This window comes from Melanostigma gelatinosum (genome assembly GCF_949748355.1).
Source record: "Melanostigma gelatinosum genome assembly, chromosome: 13".
Taxonomy (NCBI): domain Eukaryota; kingdom Metazoa; phylum Chordata; class Actinopteri; order Perciformes; family Zoarcidae; genus Melanostigma; species Melanostigma gelatinosum.
The window spans coordinates 25,009,502-25,026,079 of NC_136646.1; the positions used below are offsets into that span (position 1 = coordinate 25,009,502).

General features: G+C 41.6%; 1 protein-coding gene across 1 annotated transcript in view; it reads left to right on the top strand.

The window, feature by feature from the left end:
• The first annotated feature begins 4,451 nt into the window (after positions 1–4,451).
• The window catches only part of LOC306786573 (transmembrane protease serine 9), a 12,930-nt gene continuing 803 nt past the window's right edge, over positions 4,452–16,578 (top strand). Inside the window, exons 1-10 of the mRNA XM_079281384.1 lie at positions 4,452–4,512; positions 10,113–10,133; positions 10,331–10,493; positions 10,577–10,845; positions 11,457–11,602; positions 11,684–12,134; positions 13,898–14,069; positions 14,162–14,415; positions 14,548–14,648; positions 15,490–16,578. The exon at positions 15,490–16,578 is cut by the window's right edge and continues 803 nt beyond it. Coding sequence (XP_079137510.1) covers positions 4,458–4,512; positions 10,113–10,133; positions 10,331–10,493; positions 10,577–10,845; positions 11,457–11,602; positions 11,684–12,134; positions 13,898–14,069; positions 14,162–14,415; positions 14,548–14,648; positions 15,490–15,798 — 1,941 coding nt within the window. The 5' untranslated portion in view covers positions 4,452–4,457 and the 3' untranslated portion in view covers positions 15,799–16,578. The remainder of the gene's footprint in view (positions 4,513–10,112; positions 10,134–10,330; positions 10,494–10,576; positions 10,846–11,456; positions 11,603–11,683; positions 12,135–13,897; positions 14,070–14,161; positions 14,416–14,547; positions 14,649–15,489) is intronic.

Sequence of the window (16,578 nt, forward strand, 5' to 3'; positions counted from 1 at the left end):
ATCCCGTCTTGCTGTTTGCAAGTTACTTCTTTTACAACACTTTTGGGCTGCCTCTCGCGTCTCTCCCCCCTCTTCCTCAACACGTCCTCCCTCAGCCCATGATGAACATGACATCATTGATTTGGTGCATGTGCTTCGAAAAGTACCTACATTGTGTGTGTGTGCATGAGGAAATCACCCCAACTTCCCTGTCTGGGCGCTTACTCAATCAAGCTCTGCGCGTGTCTGGGTGTTCAACATCTGTTGCACTTCCCCTTTTCCTACACTCACACATTTCTAACACAGATTAGTTATCATAATCACAGTTACAGTTGTTATAATCAGTTACAGTTATTATAATCAGTTACAGTTATTATAATCAGTTACAGTTGTTATAATCAGTTACAGTTGTTATAATCAGTTACAGTTGTTAATCGCTTTATTCAGCACGCGCTTGCTTTTAAAACACTGATTCGATTTTTCTCTTCTCTCTGCAGCCGTTATTTTCTTAAGGCCAGCACTCAGCTCACTTCCTCTTTCTCCGTACTTTCTACACCCAGACTGCACTATACTCAGATACACATATTATTATTATTATTATCAGGTTTACATTTGTTAAATCACTCTATGTATTAAACATTCGTTATGTAACGATCATACACTTTATCTTTCGATTACACTTTAACTATTGATTTCTGAGTATATGCTTTATGCTTTTTATATCCTGACCTTCCCCTGATCGTGTCGTATGTATCCAAGGCGGCTTCCTCTGTGAGCTCAACTCTTCTCGACAATAACTACATGTCTGCAGATTCACCTGAATGTTAAAAAGACTTTGTATGTTCTTCACAAAGAGAGCTTGCAAAGTGTCACTGGAGCCAGATGTTTATGTTGCTGTTGAGAGGCTATAGGGAGTCAGATTTCAAATATTTAGGATTTATTGATTCTAATCTCTCTTTTAAAAAACAGGGAAAACATTTGACAACGGTCTTAACATTTAATCTCATGAATTTTAGATTTATAAGACACTGTCTAACCATGCAAGCTGCAAAATTGTATTTTAATGCGATGATTGTCCCCATCTGACCTCCTGCTTAAGCAGCTGGGCACAAGCCAGCAGCACGACATTAAAATCTATTAATGTTCTCCATAAACAAGCCCTAAAAACCCCAAAGTCACCATCACTGCAATATCCTCACCAAACACCATATCCTGAGTTGGGAGAACATCATTAAATTCACTGATGTGTGTCTGGTTTTTAGAATTGTACACGGTATGGCCCCGCCTCCACTTAGTGATTTCATTAAACAAAGCACTGAAAGCAGCAGACTCACTGGATCTGCTTCAAGAGGTGATTGTGTCATTCCACATCAAGCTCGTTCAGGAAATCTACATTCTCTGTGAAGGCAGCTCACTGGTGGAATGCTGTGCCACCACACACACACACACAAACACACACACACACACACACACACACACACACACACGTACCAACATTCAAGCATCACTTAAAGGAATGGCTTGTTGCCAATCAGGTGTGCCAGCATTGATGTGCTGTCTGTGCTGCTTGTTTCATCTATATGTGCATTTGTTTTGATCAGTGTTGCTATTTTCCATTGTTTGCTGTGTCTGTGAAGTGCTTCAGTGTTATGTGCTTGTCCTGTAGGTGGGGCTGTTCTGCGTGACGCATGCTGAACCCTGTTATGTCTGCTCTGCTTTAATGTCGTTCACTTTTCTTTTGCTGTGTTTCGGTTTTGTCTGTATGTTGCTGTCTGTTTCTCTATGAATTTTAACTCCGTTTCAATTTGAGATTTTGTTATTTTAGTTGCCTTGAAACATCTGGCCGGGGACAGCAGATGGAAATGAGCCTCTCTGGCTAACTCTGGCTCACTTACACTTATTAGTGTGCATTGTCCCTGAAAAATGAATAAATAAATAAACTGCAGAAAAAGAGTCATTTATTGAATTGACTAACAGCGTGTGATTTAGTTGTTTCTGTTTCTTGTCTCTGTGGATCAGGACGAACACATGAAGCTCCTCTGATCACCTGTGAGGTCAACATGTTCTGCTCTTGATCGTTCATCAGATCGTCTCAGTCATTTCCTGAAAGGACTCTGATTACCACGTGTACCTGTCCTCCTGTTTCACTCAGTGACACATGAAGGAATGTTGATCGTCTAACTGGCCGATACAGTTTGCCTCCACTAAGTGTGTTCCTGGAAGATGAACAATAATCCCGTCAACAATTACGTCAGTTCAGGTATCTGCATCCAAAAACAAGCCAACGGCTGCACATGTATGGAGATACGAGCCTCTTACAGGCGTTTCTTCTGTTCATGTTCGGTTAAAGGTTCCACATAAACACAGTGAACGGTTAAAGGTTCCACATGAACACAGTGAACGGTTAAAGGTTCCACATATACACAGTGAACGGTTAAAGGTTCCACATGAACACAGTGAACGGTTAAAGGTTCCACATAAACACAGTGAACGGTTAAAGGTTCCACATGAACACAGTGAACGGTTAAAGGTTCCACATGAACACAGTGAACGGTTAAAGGTTCCACATAAACACAGTGAACGGTTAAAGGTTCCACATAAACACAGTGAACGGTTAAAGGTTCCACATGAACACTGAACGGTTAAAGGTTCCACATAAACACAGTGAACGGTTAAAGGTTCCACATAAACACAGTGAACGGTTAAAGGTTCCACATAAACACAGTGAACGGTTAAAGGTTCCACATGAACACAGTGAACGGTTAAAGGTTCCACATGAACACAGTGAACGGTTAAAGGTTCCACATGAACACAGTGAACGGTTAAAGGTTCCACATGAACACAGTGAACGGTTAAAGGTTCCACATATACACAGTGAACGGTTAAAGGTTCCACATGAACACAGTGAACGGTTAAAGGTTCCACATGAACACAGTGAACGGTTAAAGGTTCCACATATACACAGTGAACGGTTAAAGGTTCCACATAAACACAGTGAACGGTTAAAGGTTCCACATGAACACAGTGAACGGTTAAAGGTTCCACATATACACAGTGAACGGTTAAAGGTTCCACATGAACACAGTGAACGGTTAAAGGTTCCACATGAACACAGTGAACGGTTAAAGGTTCCACATGAACACAGTGAACGGTTAAAGGTTCCACATAAACACAGTGAACGGTTAAAGGTTCCACATGAACACAGTGAACGGTTAAAGGTTCCACATGAACACAGTGAACGGTTAAAGGTTCCACATGAACACAGTGAACGGTTAAAGGTTCCACATAAACACAGTGAACGGTTAAAGGTTCCACATGAACACAGTGAACGGTTAAAGGTTCCACATAAACACAGTGAACGGTTAAAGGTTCCACATAAACACAGTGAACGGTTAAAGGTTCCACATGAACACAGTGAACGGTTAAAGGTTCCACATGAACACAGTGAACGGTTAAAGGTTCCACATAAACACAGTGAACGGTTAAAGGTTCCACATGAACACAGTGAACGGTTAAAGGTTCCACATAAACACAGTGAACGGTTAAAGGTTCCACATGAACACAGTGAACGGTTAAAGGTTCCACATGAACACAGTGAACGGTTAAAGGTTCCACATAAACACAGTGAACGGTTAAAGGTTCCACATGAACACAGTGAACGGTTAAAGGTTCCACATAAACACAGTGAACGGTTAAAGGTTCCACATGAACACAGTGAACGGTTAAAGGTTCCACATAAACACAGTGAACGGTTAAAGGTTCCACATAAACACAGTGAACGGTTAAAGGTTCCACATAAACAGGAAGTTTCCGTCGGCCGGGGCGGTGATGACGAGCACGTCGTCCTCTTGTGAAGACGGTCCTTCCGACTTAAAGTTAAAAAATCAACTTAGAAAGAAGTGATTCTAACAGCAGAGCCTGATGGACACTAAGATAGAAAAGTCATATTGAGCTTCATGTTGAGAGAGATTATTATTATGAAGTTGAACTTAATACATAATACTTCTGTGAACAAACTTCCTGAGTTCTGCTTAAAAAATATTAAATTCACTTTTCTTTCCAATAAATTGGTGACATAACTCATTTTGAATTTCTTTCTACTTCTCATGTGATCACAAGCTTTCTTTGGTCTTCGAATTTTCTCTTAAATTTAATTTCTTTCTAATTTTAACTGCTTTTTGTTTTTATGATATTTTAAAGTCATTGGTTCTGTTTTCTAAACGTCTTGTGTTGAACATGTTTTCAGTTCTTTGAACTACTTCCTGTCTGAATGGTGCTCCATAAATAAACTTCTCTTTAAAGGAGTCAGATAAAAGTAAAAAGTACAACTCTCTCCTGTGAAATGAAATGAACTGGTGTGGAACAGGTGAGCTGGTGGGCGTGTCTTTGAACAGGTGTGTGTGTGTGTGCTGGAGGAGGAGGAGGAGGAAGAAGGTTATTTATGCCTCTGCAGACCTGATGATGAGGACTTTTCAGTCATGGGTCTCTACAAACTGATCTCTGTGGCCACTCTGCTGACTCTGCTGACATCAGGTAAGACCCTCCTCACCGCACACACCTGAACCAATCACGTTAGAGACCCGCTGACCGGGGAGGAAGTAAGAATATTTGAATTAATTGAATTAATAAACAGGGGTAAAAGTATCACATGTGCAAATCCTGCGTTTAGAATTCTACTTTTTACAAAATAGTAGCAATAAAATGTAAAATGTAAAAACCAAAGTGCTCAGAGAACCCTGAGTCCCATTTATATGAAAATAATAAAGGATTGAACTCGTGAATATGATCAAATGTAGGAGAGAAGAGAACAATAAAGTTAGTAAAGTCGTGTCCAGGTTCTCTAAAAGTCTTTGTGGAGCTTCAGGAGCTCGTGAAAGCAGATTTATCTGAGCCTGGTTATTAAACATGTCTGGAGGGCATGAAGTGATAACAGCTCATTTTGTTCAAAGCTCGTTTCCTGTCGGTGTTTGTCAGCTTTAAAACTAAAACCACAGCAGCAGCTTCACTCGCATGTTTTTAAGCGATTTATTCAGGACTTAATCATTAAAAATGGGAAGAAATCATTCTATTTTTTTTTAAACTTCATCCAATTTTCTTTAAAGGTCTGCTTTAAAATAAAAGTGGTTTATTACTGAAATTCTACATCAATAGTGTAATTTTTCTGTTGCAATTTCTTTTCTCATTTATTGTAGTTTTTTAAGATTGAATGTGATTATGATGGATGATGTGGAGCTTGTGATCACATGATGAATGTACTGTTTACTGTACTGATTACATGGATTTAAATTAGCTTTAAGTTGCTCCACACCTGAGCTCGTTAAGTGTGCAGAAAGCCTCTTTTACTTGTACTTTGACGATTAAAGACACTATAATTTGTGTAAATGTGAGTTAATTTTAAGGACTCTGGTTCAGTGACCAGGTATCATTAAAAACACATTCAAATGTCATTTGATCCTTCAAGGAACTCAAACCTTCTTCATCTCTTCAGTTTGTCACTTTGTAGTTTTAAGAGTTTTTGTAACTTAAGAGATATTTGTGGTTTAAACTTCAGCAGTTTTGGGGCATTTCTATTCAGAGGTATATGTGGGCAGACTACAGTCAAAGAGGATGTTTGTCGCTGTCAAAAGAGACTTCCTTCATCACTGTAGGAGCGTTTCAGGTAAACACGGAGCCACACCTCCTTAAGTCCCTGATGACGAAACATTGACTGAAGAAAAGAAGAATATCTGGCTGAACAGGTACACTAGCAGCAGGAACAGTAGAACACTAATACAACTGTAGTAATAACACTAGCAGCAGTAACAGTATAACACAAATACAACTGTAGTAATAACACTAGCAGTAACAGTAGTACACTAATACAACTGTAGTAATAACACTAGCAGCAGTAACAGTATAACACAAATACAACTGTAGTAATAACACTAGCAGCAGTAACAGTATAACACTAATACAACTGTAGTAATAATACTAGCAGTAACAGTAGTACACTAATACAACTGTAGTAATAACACTAGCAGCAGTAACAGTATAACACTAATATAACTGTAGTAATAACACTAGCAGTAACAGTAGAACACGAATACAACTGTAGTAATAACACTAGCAGCAGTAACAGTAGAACACTAATACAACTGTAGTAATAACACTAGCAGCAGTAACAGTATGACACGAATACAACTGTAGTAATAACACTAGCAGCAGTAACAGTAGAACACGAATACAACTGTAGTAATAACACTAGCAGCAGTAACAGTAGAACACTAATACAACTGTAGTAATAACACTAGCAGCAGTAACAGTATAACACTAATATAACTGTAGTAATAACACTAGCAGTAACAGTAGTACACGAATACAACTGTAGTAATAACACTAGCAGCAGTAACAGTAGAACACTAATACAACTGTAGTAATAACACTAGCAGTAACAGTAGTACACTAATACAACTGTAGTAATAACACTAGCAGCAGTAACAGTATAACACTAATATAACTGTAGTAATAACACTAGCAGCAGGAACAGTAGAACACTAATACAACTGTAGTAATAACACTAGCAGTAACAGTAGTACACTAATACAACTGTAGTAATAACACTAGCAGCAGTAACAGTATAACACTAATATAACTGTAGTAATAACACTAGCAGCAGGAACAGTAGAACACTAATACAACTGTAGTAATAACACTAGCAGTAACAGTAGTACACTAATACAACTGTAGTAATAACACTAGCAGCAGTAACAGTATAACACTAATATAACTGTAGTAATAACACTAGCAGCAGTAACAGTAGAACACAAATACAACTGTAGTAATAACACTAGCAGTAACAGTAGTACACTAATACAACTGTAGTAATAACACTAGCAGCAGTAACAGTAGAACACCAATACAACTGTAGTAATAACACCAGCAGCAGTAACAGTAGAACACGAATACAACTGTAGTAATAACACTAGCAGCAGTAACAGTATGACATGAATACAACTGTAGTAATAACACTAGCAGCAGTAACAGTATAACACGAATACAACTGTAGTAATAACACTAGCAGCAGTAACAGTAGAACACTAATACAACTGTAGTAATAACACTAGCAGCAGTAACAGTATGACATGAATACAACTGTAGTAATAACACTAGCAGCAGTAACAGTATAACACGAATACAACTGTAGTAATAACACTAGCAGCAGTAACAGTAGAACACTAATACAACTGTAGTAATAACACTAGCAGCAGTAACAGTATAACACTAATACAACTGTAGTAATAACACTAGCAGCAGTAACAGTAGAACACTAATACAACTGTAGTAATAACACTAGCAGCAGTAACAGTAGAACACTAATACAACTGTAGTAATAACACTAGCAGCAGTAACAGTAGAACACTAATACAACTGTAGTAATAACACTAGCAGCAGTAACAGTATGACATGAATACAACTGTAGTAATAACACTAGCAGCAGTAACAGTATAACACGAATACAACTGTAGTAATAACACTAGCAGCAGTAACAGTAGAACACTAATACAACTGTAGTAATAACACTAGCAGCAGTAACAGTATAACACGAATACAACTGCAGTAATAACACTAGCAGCAGTAACAGTAGTACAATAATACAACTGTAGTAATAACACTAGCAGCAGTAACAGTAGTACACTAATACAACTGTAGTAATAACACCAGCAGCAGTAACAGTAGTACACTAATACAACTGTAGTAATAACACTAGCAGCAGTAACAGTAGAACACTAATACAACTGTAGTAATAACACTAGCAGCAGTAACAGTAGAACACTAATACAACTGTAGTAATAACACTAGCAGCAGTAACAGTAGAACACTAATACAACTGTAGTAATAACACTAGCAGCAGTAACAGTAGAACACCAATACAACTGTAGTAATAACACTAGCAGCAGTAACAGTATAACACTAATATAACTGTAGTAATAACACTAGCAGTAACAGTAGTACACTAATACAACTGTAGTAATAACACTAGCAGCAGTAACAGTAGAACACTAATACAACTGTAGTAATAACACTAGCAGCAGTAACAGTAGAACACTAATACAACTGTAGTAATAACACTAGCAGCAGTAACAGTAGAACACTAATACAACTGTAGTAATAACACTAGCAGCAGTAACAGTAGAACACTAATACAACTGTAGTAATAACACTAGCAGCAGTAACAGTAGTACACTAATACAACTGTAGTAATAACACTAGCAGCAGTAACAGTAGAACACAAATACAACTGTAGTAATAACACTAGCAGCAGTAACAGTATAACACGAATACAACTGCAGTAATAACACTAGCAGCAGTAACAGTAGAACACCAATACAACTGTAGTAATAACACTAGCAGCAGCAACAGTAGAACACTAATACAACTGTAGTAATAACACTAGCAGCAGCAACAGTAGAACACTAATACAACTGTAGTAATAACACTAGCAGCAGTAACAGTAGAACACTAATACAACTGTAGTAATAACACTAGCAGCAGTAACAGTAGTACACGAATACAACTGTAGTAATAACACTAGCAGCAGCAACAGTAGAACACTAATACAACTGTAGTAATAACACTAGCAGCAGTAACAGTAGTACAAAAATACAACTGTAGTAAAAACACTAGCAGCAGTAACAGTAGTACACGAATACAACTGTAGTAATAACACTAGCAGCAGCAACAGTAGAACACCAATACAACTGTAGTAATAACACTAGCAGCAGCAACAGTAGAACACTAATACAACTGTAGTAATAACACTAGCAGCAGTAACAGTAGAACACTAATACAACTGTAGTAATAACACTAGCAGCAGTAACAGTAGTACACGAATACAACTGTAGTAATAACACTAGCAGCAGCAACAGTAGAACACTAATACAACTGTAGTAATAACACTAGCAGCAGTAACAGTAGTACAAAAATACAACTGTAGTAAAAACACTAGCAGCAGTAACAGTAGAACACCAATACAACTGTAGTAATAACACTAGCAGCAGTAACAGTAGAACACCAATACAACTGTAGTAATAACACTAGCAGCAGTAACAGTAGTAACAGTAGTACACGAATACAACTGTAGTAATAACACCAGCAGCAGTAACAGTAGTACACTAATACAACTGTAGTAATAACACTAGCAGCAGTAACAGTAGTACACTAATACAACTGTAGTAATAACACTAGCAGCAGTAACAGTAGTACAATAATACAACTGTAGTAATAACACTAGCAGCAGTGACAGTAGTACACTAATACAACTGTAGTAATAACACTAGCAGTAACAGTAGTACACTAATACAACTGTAGTAATAACACTAGCAGCAGTAACAGTATAACACTAATATAACTGTAGTAATAACACTAGCAGTAACAGTAGTACACTAATACAACTGTAGTAATAACACTAGCAGCAGTCACAGTATAACACTAATATAACTGGAGTAATAACACTCTAACTCTAACCCTATGACACAAGAAGACCTCAACAGACTATCAACCTTCCACACCAAGTTTAAGACGAATACCATCCTAATGAGAAGAAGATGGGGATGGATAGGACATGTGTTGAGGAAAGATCTTGCTGATATCACAAGAACAGCCTTACATTGGACACCAGAAGGGAAAAGAAAAAGAGGCCGACCAAGAAAGACATGGAGAAGAACTGTGGAGAAGGAGACGCAGAGCCTGAACCAATCATGGGGCAGCATCCAGAGACTCGCCCAGGACAGACAGGAGAGGAAGACTTTTGTTGCTGCCCTACATGCCAAGAGGCATAAAGGGAAATGATGATGAAAACATTTGAAAAGTAGAAAATGTCCTCTGTAGCTCTGGATGAAACATTCTGAAAGAGTTGCATTATGGGAAGTGTAGGATCACTGTGCTTTTGGAGTTTGACCCATTCTAGAGACTAAAGTCGGGATATCTCCACCTCGTGTTTTTTCCAACAATTTAATGCAATGAATTGAATAATTTGAATGAATATAAGTAATATAGAAGTAATAGTAAATGGGCGACAGTAGTTTCCAGCCTCTGAGTTGTGGATACTTGCTGTTTTCTTTTCCTTTACCTTTTCTTTGTTTTCTGTTTTTCAGAGTGTCACTCACAACTCAATGGTAAGTCAGTTTTATGTTTTTCTTTACTTCCTTTCCACCTGTCAACATGCTGATGGGACTTCTGTTGCTTTGTTCGTAGTTTCATTGTCGTTAGTATTTTCGATGAATTATGAAATGAGAGTAACTGTTGGATTAGACCTGAGGTCATCCCGTCAGGAGGCACGGCGGTGCTGCTCACTATGTCCGTCTGTCTTCAGTGTGCGGTCGGCCTCTGCTCAACACCAGGATCGTTGGGGGCCAGGCGGCCCCTGAGGGAAGCTGGCCCTGGCAAGTCAGTCTGCACATATCTGGGAGCCACTCCTGTGGAGGATCGCTCATCAACAGTCAATGGGTGCTGACTGCTGCTCACTGCTTCCAACCGTGAGCATCGAGACCAGAGCACATTCTACTGGTTTTTGATTTCCCCTGAAGGGCTCTGCTTTAATGAGTCTGTGTCTCTTCAGCCCCATCCCCAGCATCGTGGTTGTGTATCTGGGTCGCCAGAACCAGCAGGGCAACAACCCCAATGAGGTGCAACAGACGGTGACACAGGTCATCAATCACCCCGGCTACAACTCCGAAACCGATGACAACGACATCAGCCTCCTGAAGCTCTCCTCACCGGTGACTTTCACCAACTACATTTTGCCCGTCTGCCTGGCGGCTCCAGGCAGCAGCTTCCACAGCGGCACCGACTCCTGGGTCACCGGCTGGGGTAACATTGGATTTGGAGGTGGGTCAGAGAGGTTCTCAGAGATAGCAGGACGGTAACAACTAAAGATCATCTTTTCATTGGCTGGAGGAAAGTTAAAGTTCACTCAAGCGTTAAAGGGCTTATCCTCACGAAAAATGTAAGAAGCCATTATTTTATAGATATTTTGAATTGTTTAAATCCATCTGTGCGTTCCAACAGCCATTCAACTGTTTAGTCTGCCAAAAATAGATTCAGTAAGCTTTGAAGCATCCCCTGCTTTATGGTCTGTGTGACTCTAAATGGACCATAATGTACTAAATGAACATCATGCTGTACTGAAGAAGACTTGAAACTAGAGATTGAGACATAAACTCATGTTTACAATGTTTACTGAGGGAATAACTCAAGAGAGAAGTAGAGTCATTTTCTATAGACTTCTATACAACCAGAGGAGTCGCCCCCTGCTGGACACTAGAGAGAATGCAGCTTTAACATGTGAAGCTTTGGCTTCACTTTTCAGAACTGGAGGTGGTCTCCTGAGGACAAATAAACAAAATATTGCTCCGTGTAGCGCTGCTAGTGGTCAGAGAGTTACAGGGTAGCTCTAAAAGTCATGTGCTGTTTATTGAACTGTATCTGTGTCTCTTTAGTGAACCTTCCGGCCCCAGAAACCCTGATGGAGGTGGAGGTGCCAATCACGGGGAACAGACAGTGTAACTGTGACTATGGAGTGGGCAGAATCACAGACAACATGATCTGCGCCGGGCTCCGTGCTGGAGGGAAGGACTCCTGTCAGGTGATCATCTTCACTCAGGTGTTTGGCTCACACTTGACCTCCTGCACAGGTTCCCTCTCCTGAATGTTTCTCTGCTTAAAGGGGGACTCGGGCGGTCCGCAGGTGAGCAAGCAGGGCGGAGTCTGGATCCAGGAGGGAGTCGTGAGTTTTGGAAGAGGTTGTGCCTTGCCTAACTTCCCAGGAGTCTATGCCAGAGTGTCCCGGTACCAGTCCTGGATCAACGGCAAGATCACCAGCAATCAGCCGGGCTACGTCACCTTCAAATCCAGCGGGATCGACAGTGACCTCAACGTCACCTGTGCTGGTCTGCCACCACCTCCAACCACCGTCCCTCCAACCACCGTCTCTCCAACCACCGTCTCTCCAACCACCGTCTCTCCAACCACCGTCCCTCCAACCACCGTCTCTCCAACCACCGTCTCTCCAACCACCGTCCCTCCAACCACCGTCCCTCCAACCACCGTCTCGCCAACCACCGTCCCTCCAACCACCGTGCCTCCAACCACCGTCCCTCCAACCACCACAGCCAGACGTGAGTCCAGACGCTAAACACTGGTTCAACTTCCTATTTTTAACTTTTAAAGATGTTTTCGTACAAGATTAGCTTCAAATGTAGTTCAAGTAACAGTGTTGATTGATCATTAACATGTTTTACTGTTATCTCTGGTGTTACTGGATGTGTACTGTCAAGAAGAGTTGAGATCACGAGAGCTGCCTCCATACACGTTCAGGGGAAAGTCAGGATATAAAAGCACAAAGCATATAGTCAGAAATCAATAGTTGAAATGTCATCGAAAGATAAGTTTTATAATCAATATATGACGAATGTTTAATGCATAGAGTGATTGAACAAATGTATAAGCTGATTATAATAATGATCTGTGTATCGGAGCTGAGATGTGGAAAAAGTGTTAAGTCATGGTGTGTCAGCAGACTGAGTGAGTCAGGAACAGATGTTTTTGGGTGTGGGTCAAAAATCAGTCATAAGACATGTAAAAGTGTTGCAAGAGATGAGTCATACAGGCCAGAAGAAAGTCGGGTGAGACAAACGCACACACAAAAAGGAGGGGTGAAGATCATGCGTTCAGGAAAGGTGGGGGGGAGCAGATAGCCCAAATCAAGGATAAAAGGAGACGCTTGCAAGCCCCAAACTGGGATTTCTACACGAGAGCCGTCCAAGTGCTCTGAGAAGAAGATACGGACGATCGCAACTGAAGTATTTGAGGACTTCGTCTCTGTTCACGGAAAGAAGACCGCAGTTCGTGGACAAAGAATTGAAAGACGGAGATTTTCTTCTCCCCACTGCTCGACTTTAACAACTGAACAACGGAGAAGACGCAGCAGTCCTAGAAAGACTTTGTACTGAGCCTTGAGGACTGTTGAACGGACTCCGCTGCGAGAGCAGGAAGACCGAGGGTCCGGCCAGACCTTCACTCCTAACAACTCCAAAAGAACCTTTTCATCGCACCATTGAAATCCAGCTCCCACCGAGCCGTCTCGACATCTAAACTAATGAGTATAACCTAAGAAGACGATTAAAGTATCAAATCAAGTGTAGTAACATTTGATGTGAGCTGTAGCTTAACCCTTGCTAACTAACTAAATATAACCTGCAATAAATATCTAATATGCATTTAAAGTAAATTTCTCAATTGCATTTATTTGCTCAAGTAGTAAAAGTTCCTCGTGGCAGTAAAAAGTTAAATCCATTGTATGTCTAACAACTGAGTTCTGTAAGGTTATCCTAGAGACCGAATCCACTTAACAATCCCTTACGGTTTTAGAAGTGATCCTAGCCGTTAAAACCTAACCTGGCATTTACCAAGAGCACGGATCCAGAAGAGGGAAGCTGCCATAACCGACGCGACCGGTAGGAGCGCCCGGGGTCAGGGTGGCCCCTCGACCGAGTGCACTCAGACCGGAGGAAGCAGGGTAGACGTCGGGAGTAACGGCAGTTAGAAGAGCCAGGCGAGTTCCCTCGCAAGAACACCAGCTCGACAATCTTTCAATAGAGAGCTGAGTCAGTAAGTAGACCCGTATCGGGCCAGAAGTACCCCAGGATCTAACAGTACCTCTGAGATGTAGTACAGTAACAAGTACAATATGAACCTCTGAGATGCAGCAGAACATGGAAATACTCAGCACAAGTACCACTTATGTGTACTGAAAGGGACAGTTGACCACCTGCAGTGTTTTTGATCAGTCTAATGGTTCCAGTGTAGAGATGTCTGTCTTCTCCAGTAGAAATGAATAAGATGAGAGGAATAAACTCAGTAAATGTCATTGTTCCTCCAGCGGTGGTCTGTGGCCGAGCCCCGATGAACTCACGTGTTTTGGGGGGCAGCTTCGTAGCGACGGCGGGCACGTGGCCGTGGATGGCGAGCCTTCAGAAGAATGGAAGTCACATGTGTGGGGGGACTCTGGTGGGCGCGGACTCTGTGTTGAGCAGCTCCAACTGCTTCTCCAGGTGAGCTTGACACCTGGAGGGAAGTCCTGGACGGTGTGGTTCTGTTTCACGTAAACAGGAAATGACCAGGTTGTTTTGAATCCCCCCCACAGCTCTCCCACGCCGTCTGACTGGACCGTTGTGCTGGGTCGGTTGAAGCAGAACGGATCCAACCCCTTTGAGGTGATGCTGAAAGTGAGAAATATCACCATGAGCAACCTGACTGGGTCCAATATCGCAGTGCTGAAACTGGCATCCCGACCCAGCCTGTCCGACTACATCCAGCCCGTCTGCATGGACGACGGTCGGACCTTCTCCGTGGGCTCCACGTGCTGGGCTGCGGGCTGGAGCTCCGGGCGAGGAGGCGGTGAGTCCAGAACCACGCTCCGCATCGCTTCACCTCTCCAGATCAAATCAGTTAGTCCCGGTTCCTGCCCGTCTGGGTTTTGATTTCAGATGTTCCACCTCTAACGGTTTCCTTGTTTTGTTTCATTATCAGAGGAAGGAGTTCTGCAGGAGTTCCAGACCTCGGTGGAGGATTGTGGGAACGCGTCGTCGTCCAGTGACAGCATTTGTACCGGACTGTTCACACTGGAGCAGGTGAGGAACCAGAGCAGGAGGTTCTGAAGATAATTCTGTCTTTATTTGATATTGAGAGTCACGGAGAGCGAGAGAAAGACATGCATCAGGGGTCATAGGTCGGATTCAACATCCGCCTCTATCGCAAGGACTCACTTTGCGTTCCAGTACCCAAACTAGCACACTATGTCGTGAGCCAGGAAAAGATTTAGTATGTCCCAATACGTAGTATGTCAAAAATACCAGGATGTTCTTCTGCATCCAGTCACACAGCATGCTTTTCTGACCCACAATCCTTTGCGCAGCAGATATTTGAGCCTGGACTGTAAATATAAAGTGAACGTAGTCGTCGTGACGTCACACATTGATTTGTGGACTGACGTTATAAAGCAACCAGCGAACAGGAAGTGAGCATATCTGGACTGAGGAGTGACGTAGAGACGGCTTATACGTCTCTGATAGAGACCTGTCAATCAGCGTGTAGCCCCGCCCTAAAGCATCCCCTGCTTTATGGTCTGTGTGACTCTAAATGGAGCATAATGTACTAAATGAACATCATGCTGTATTGAAGAAGACTTGAAACTAGAGATTGAGACATAAACTCATGTTTACAATGTTTACTGAGGTAATAAATCAAGAGAGAAGTAGAGTCATTTTCTATAGACTTCTATACAACCAGAGGAGTCGCCCCCTGGTGGACACTAGAGAGAATGCAGCTTTAGGACACTTCCGTACGTACTACGTTTCCCGTCTCTCCTCTATCAAATGAAGACATTAAAAATGCCCCCAAAAAATATTTTATGCTTTCACTTTCTTGTCGAGCGAATGTTGAACGTGTGCGTGTGTGTGTGTGTGTGTTTAGGGTGACTCTGGAGGTCCGATGATGTGTAAGCTGGACGGGTCCTGGTTCCAGGCAGAAGTGTTATCATCTGAAGACGCCACCAGCGAAACACGAGTGTCATCAGTGAAGGTCTTGGACAAACTGAGCCGCTTCCGGAGCTTTCTGTCTCAAACGGTGGGCTTCTTATCCTCCTCCACCAACACCACCAACACCACAGCGCCCACCAACGTGACCTCTCCCACCAGCGGGGGAGCTCCTGCTCACTCCCCCTTCCTCTTCCTCGTCCTCCACCTCCTCGTCTTCTCCGTGTTTCTCCACCTCTTCGTGTAGAAAACCACCGTTTTACTTCTGTAAATAGTTTACATGACGTGATGAGCACAAATCAATGCTAACGAGCGGTAATTTCAGAGACAATTTAGCTGAAAGCTGCATGAATAATCTTGGGAATGGAGTGGTGAAGCTGGCCGGGTTCAACCACACATCCAGGGTTCCCATCGAGTTCATTCTCTCCATCAAATCAGCAGCAGAGACACTGAAAAACGGTCTCTTCTTCTGGTAAAACTGTGTCAACAACATCTTTAAGATAGAAACATTCTGGTCCACTAACTTAATGATGCGAACGCTCATTCAGGATTCAGCTCCGTCGTTAAAAGAGATCATCTTTAAGATCTTCATGTTCTTCTCTTTAAGCAGTAAATGTCACCACAGAAAACCAGTTCATTGTACTGGAAATACATCAGTGGGCTCAGCCATCAGATCGCCTCATTCAGTCATTAGATCGTCACATGAAAATCAGCCCTGGATATCAACAATAGAAACCAGAGATTTTAACTCAATAAAGCAGTTTATTATTCCTCAAAATGTTTTCTTTTAAATGTACCAGAGCACCAGGATGAGATGATAATTATACAAGATGATTGGATCGTGTTTCTGCATCAGACTGAGGAATTCTCCTTTTTTGTTTGGTGCATAACAGTAAACATCGTAAGAAAAATAAAAAGAAAGCCAAAACTGCAGAAGTCCAGAAACATATTGTAAATAGAGAAATACTATCAATAAAATGTGCAATATATGCGTTTGTAGAGCTTTGTGCAGGAATGAGAGAAACAT